The sequence below is a fragment of the Crocodylus porosus genome, unplaced genomic scaffold, assembly GCF_001723895.1.
Source record: "Crocodylus porosus isolate Cpor-Errol unplaced genomic scaffold, CroPor_comp1, whole genome shotgun sequence".
NCBI classification, from domain to species: Eukaryota; Metazoa; Chordata; order Crocodylia; family Crocodylidae; genus Crocodylus; species Crocodylus porosus.
Genome location: NW_017728948.1, coordinates 17,062,830 through 17,068,829, shown reverse-complemented (window position 1 = coordinate 17,068,829; position 6,000 = coordinate 17,062,830). Strand labels below are relative to the sequence as shown.

The following is a 6,000-nucleotide window of genomic DNA, read 5'->3' as shown; positions in this document are numbered from 1 at the left end:
TGGGGGAGTCCCTATTCCCCCAGGCACTACCAGGAGTGACTAGGGATAACAGTCTCAAGCTGGCAGAGGGTAGATTTGGCTAGATATCAGGAGGCACTACTTCACTGTCAGGGCAGCTAGGATCTGGAACCAACTTCCAAGGGAACACCCCTCAGAACCTGTCACAGGCAGTTTTTGGGTCACCCTTCTGAGGCACCTGATTGACCCAATGTCCTATACAGGAAGCCCAAAACCTAATTCTGGGCTTTGGATTCTCAGGGGCCAGGAGCCTAAGATTTAGACGTCACAATGCCTACCCCGTATGCACCCAAGATTTTTATTCAAGCTAGTCCTAAGCTAGTTTGTGTGCTTGCAGCAGTGAATAAATCCTGTAAAAGCACTCTTATGATGAAAACACTAAAATACATTTTACCATGGAAGTACAAAGAACATTTGCTTCAAATGTGAAATTCTATCTTGCCTCCCACCATTCGAAGTGCTCCCTCTCCCCCCAGGGACACTTCACAGCCATTTTTCTATAGTTTCATTTTTCACCTTCCTGCCCTGCTTAATGCACTCCTTCCAACTGTATATTACATTTCCTCAACCACTAAAACCAAAAGGCAATAGGATTCCCTACGATCACATCTAATTTCCTCTCTGAACATTACAGTGCAGGCAGCATTTACCATGAAATAGAAAAAAGGCATTTAATCTTTAGACACCAGAGAAGATGCCACACTGTAAAATTCAGATCAAGTCTAGGGGCCTGATCAAAAGCCCTCTAAAGACAATTCAAGTGTTTTTTTTCCCCAGTGATTACAGAGGAATTTGAAATAGGCTCAGAATTTTAAATGCGGCAAAGTTAGTGCTCCAGGGCTTGGATTCAGTAAATTGCTAATAAAACAACCCTTTGCCAGATAAACATGGGGGTCCAGGCTTGAACTGTGAGTATTTAAACACCAGGTCTGGTTTGGGGTCATCTCTATTCAAAATATTATATTTTAATACAGGTAGATAAGACATGGCAAAGGCCAGCAGCCACAGAAGTATGAATGAGCCAGAGCAGCAGGGGAAACTGGGTACATTCAACTGATAAATCTGCACTGTGACATTTCAGAATGAAAACCACTTTGCACTTTCCATGCCCTTGGTGTCTGCAAGCTGTAATTCCAATCAGAGCAATAAGTGCTAGACATAGCAAGTTCCTACTTTGCATGGTTACTCTATACTTCCTATATTAACCTGGTAGGACTGGACGCAACCCAAAAGGGCCTTTCGTCGGGGAGATGCCACGAACGATACAGTCGAACAGAAAGCTGATCTGCTCCCCTTCAGCACAAGAAAGGAAAAAAACACCAGCCCCTGCAAGAAAGCATAACATTAATACAGACTTTCCATTTAAACAAGAGAGGTATATTTATAAGAAACATTTTTAATAGTGATCAAAAGAAGGTGTTGGCCTTGAGAAAATAAAACCCCAACAAAACATGTTCTCGGGGGGGGGGGAGGGGAGTCAAAGGAACAAATTGAAGGTCAACACACTCTGGGCTGTAAAACCAAAAGCAAATTCAATAACTATCTAATCATTTCTACCGCCTGTGTTAACCTTCTGAGACTTGTTCAATTAAACAAAGTCAAAATGCAAGCAGTGGGCAACGACAGCTGCCTGAGTCTTCTAATCTTATTTGCAAATTAAAATTCTCAGATCAAAGCTTTGTCAGATTTTGGCTTTAGAACTCAGGAGATTTATTTTAGGGTAGCTCAGGACTCAGGATTCCCACTGCATAGGACATGTCCGAAAATTTAAATAAAAGTAATTCCATATTGAAATGAATCATAAAGTTTTGACATTTGTTGCAGAAGAGAAGTCACAAAAATGATTTTTAAAAACAGAAATATTTATTTTTGCTTTTTAAAAATTTTTTCCATGTGGAACTGGTAGCACTGAAGTGCTCAGAAACACAGCAGTCTTTCTGCAGAGCTGGGGGCCAAAAAGCCATGAGGAACCTTGGTCTCCTAAGTTCTATGGCAACCTAGTGGACTGAGGGAGGTGGGCCACCTGCAAGGAAACCATGGAGATAACCCTCTCAGAAGATTAAAACACAATTTCAATTTCATTGGATCAGCGTTTTTCAACAGGAAAAAGTTCCACCAAAAAATTTCTGACCAGCTCTTATTGATTTACATATTCAGATATGAACTGCAGAAATCAAACTCTTTGAGACTGGGCTAAATGTTCCATTTCAGATCTGAATCTTCGATTTCATATTTAGGAACTTCTATCCTAGGTAAGACCCAAAATCCATCTAATCCCAGGTCCTATTCCCAACTGTACTAAGACCAGACCTTTAGAGGAGAATATAAGAACTACACAATAGGTATAAATGAGATAATCTGCCCTGCACATTAGATCTAATCTTGATCCCTAATACAGTAAAAGCTTCGTTATCTGACATGAGTGGGGTAAGGGAGTGCTGGTTATCTAAAACTTCCGGTTATCTGAGAGTTATACAGGCCCCAGCCCACAGCAGCAGTCCACTCTGCCCCACGCAGGTCCTCTTCTCCTCCCCCGCCCCTTCCCTCGCAGACTTTCCCGCTGGAGGAGTGTACACGCACACGCATGCTCAGCCCTGCCATGCTCACACACACATTTTTTCTCCCTCCGCCTATGCAGCTATCAACTAGAAGGGCTCCCAGAAGCTCCTCTATCAGCAGCACCACTGACTAATGCAAACAACAGAAATACTTGGTGCACATGCTGGACAGACTCAGCAAAGATTCCGGTTGCTGAAGTGAGGATTTGTATTGGGGGACATTGGAAATTCTGGTTAACAGAGTATTCCAGTTAGTAAAATGCCAGTTAGCACAGCTTTTACTGTAGTGAGAAATGGTTTAACCATGAAGTTAAGTTTCCCTCCCAGTTTTAATGCTAAAAACTGTATTAGCATTAGGGTTTCCAGTTCAGACATTACATTCAGAATCATGAATTTCAGACCTGAATTTGCCTGTAGTTTGCGAGGATTTGTCTAGTTGTTATCTACTACAGCTCCTATATATGCTGGTGATTAGTGGTCTATAAGGACCAGACGAATTTATCCTTCTTCAAGCTCATAAATTATCATAATCAAAGTGCAATTAAAGTATATGTATTTACTACACAGTATGATCTAGTTGTGCAAGAACAAAAACTTGCTCAGTATCTGTTGAGTCGGCCACAGGACACCATGAAGGAAGAGGAAACAGAGAGGGCTGCTCAGACGTGCAGGTTACAATCCAGCCCTGCACTTCTACCTATTTAGATTTCCACTGTCTGAGAACTATCGGTTCAAAGACAATATGGTCTCCACACAACAAAATAATTTTGAGAAGCTTAAAAAATATTAAAAACATCAACCAGAGCCAACTCCTGATTCCAACAAGGTCAATAGCAAAGCTCCCATTCACTTCTCATTTCTGTTCTCAATTATTCCAGTGTTATGCATAGCCAATGTAATTTCAATTAAATTAAATTAAAGAAGTAACTCCATATTAACATCACTATAACAAAAAGACTAATTCAGCCTACTGTTGTCAATAGAAACAAGATTTGATCCTTTCATAATTATTCTCATACAGTATACGAAGTTAATAAACAGTGTACTCATTTCCTCCTTACCAAACAACTAGGACCAGTCATGCGTGCCTATTATTAACAGTGTAATGTGATTCTATGAGTTGTCATCAGATCTTTACCCTTCATTCTGTTCTGATACTTTGCTTTCCATTCATTAAGAATAGCACCAAACAAAATTAGAATGAGAATCATTAGATAAATAAATCAAACAGGCAAGCACTGAACTGCACAAGTTATAGCAGACTGGATGGCTCAGGAGACTTGCAATTACCTTATAAAACCTTTTACTTGTAGGCTGCCATTTGAATCCAGCTCAAGTAAAAAATGACTTCACCTCACATCCCAAAAGCCTCTGCCATAATTGGCAGGCTCAGGACAAAGTGCAATGACTGAGTGGGAATGGAGACAGAACTATTGCAGGTCCCTGCAAAGTAAAGCAGAAGCATACTAGAAGGGCAAGGTACAGAAGCTTGTCCCATGGTGTGGATAAGCAAACTAGTACTAGGCAAACGTTGATCCTTCTAGATCATGGTCTATGCATGAGAGGTCACCCAGACCTTCGGCACGTACGCCTAGGCAAGAGCACGGAGGAGTGGAGGCTGCCCAGAATTTCCATTCCCTCTTTAGGCCAACTGAGACAGAATCCAAATGCCAGAGTCCAGATGCTCAGTGCCTCAATGGCTGTAGTTACATGCATGTCCACAAATCAAAGCCAGGTCTCCCACGTGACAGACACGGAGTCTACCACTGAACCACAACTACTGTGGCCATTATTCTACTAGTAAATCAGGCCTACAATTTGGACATATGCCATAACTCCACCTTCCCAAAACCTATCCAAGAAGTATGAAAATCCTACCACTTCTTTCCCTAGAACATTCTCCATAAAAAACGCTACCACTTCTTTTCCTCTTGTCAAAATCCTTAATCGTGTAACACTAATCTTTTTCTTTCTGGCCTTACCCCATCCAAATCTATCCAAAACACTGCTGCCAGAGATTCCTGATTTATTGCTTGTACCATGTTATCTCATTTTATCCCTCCCTTGGTCCCTACTTTTCTGCCACAACAAATAAAAGATATATTATATTTCATCTGCAAGGATTCATAACTATTAGCTTTTCCCCGCCTCAGAGAGTCTACCATACTATTGATCAATTCAGTCCAAAAGTCACAGCCTTCCTCAGCTGTTAGTTCTCCAGTTCCTTAAGTTGCTTTGTGTCCTCCCATATGAAACAGTCACCATATCTGCATTCACAAACTCTTTTAAAACTTACCTTTGTCACAAAGCCTACAAATCACTCCTGTCTGACCGAGCTGGGTAGGAGATAAGCAGAGCCTACCATTTTCCAGACAAAATGTACATTTCTTGCTGTTTTCTTCTACCACCTCACTCGCTTCTGTTTCATCTACTTGTAGAGGGATAACTTGTCATAAACTCAGTAATTTTGCTGGGGTTGGGAATCCTTTATTTTCACTTCTTTGTACAACAGCCAGTTTAATGGATACTGGACTAAAGCCTGCAAGTCCTATAGCAGTAATCTTATAATCATCATATACAGCTGCAACATACTGAGCTGTTGATCCTGTTTTCACTCTTGCTAAATACATGTAAAAAACAGCCTGTTATTTATTCACAATTAGAAGTATTGCCTAATAGCGCACTAGTGACTTTGCTGAGGACAGTGCTAAGCTGTACTAGCCTAGGGGATGCAGTGAAAGGGAGGAAAAAGTGTCAAAGATATGGCCTGACCTGCAAAGCCCCTGGTGCTGCCCCTGGGTCTGAATTAACCCATAGGGTGAATGCCAGACAGGCCTTGTGTGCAGGGCCCTGGATCTGCACCACACACAGCATCCTCTCCAGTGGCTGCTCCAGCTGGTCCAGAATTGCACCTGTTCAAGCCAGTCTGGGATCTGTGCTGCAAGCAGCGCCCTGCCTAGCCAGTCCAGGGCAGACACCACATACAGCATTCACTCCAGCCTGTCTGTGATCCACACTGCACACATCACCCATGGGTAACACTTGCGATATGGGTCCCAGATTGACTACAGTAGTTGCCTCATGGATGCAGTTCTGGACCAGCAGCTCAGGTGCCATGTGCAGCATAGGTCACAGACCAGCTGGAGCAGGTGCCATTTGCAGCGCTATCTGGGTTGGGGGAGAGAGGTCTGTGGACTGGCTCCACTGCACTCCATCCAGCCCACGGGACCAGATAAGTCTGACACCCTTGCTTTAGGGAGCAGGGGGCATTCTCCCTCTGCATGCTACCCTGATTTGTGCAAGGCTGGTGCAATTCAGAGGGTAAGAATACTCCTTGCCTACTCTAACAAACCCTGCACTCATGTAAGGTAAAACAGCCCAAATCTAAGTTAGCATCTCCACAGTCATATGACCAAAAACTTTC

The 6,000-nt window shown here is 42.5% G+C and overlaps 1 protein-coding gene across 2 annotated transcripts in view; it reads right to left on the bottom strand.

The window, feature by feature from the left end:
* Positions 1 to 6,000, bottom strand: part of DOK7 (docking protein 7) — a 39,712-nt gene that overhangs the window by 11,501 nt on the left and 22,211 nt on the right. For both annotated transcript variants that reach the window (XM_019553282.1, XM_019553283.1), the window contains exon 5: positions 1,225 to 1,344. In XM_019553282.1, coding sequence (XP_019408827.1) covers positions 1,225 to 1,344 — 120 coding nt within the window. The remainder of the gene's footprint in view (positions 1 to 1,224; positions 1,345 to 6,000) is intronic.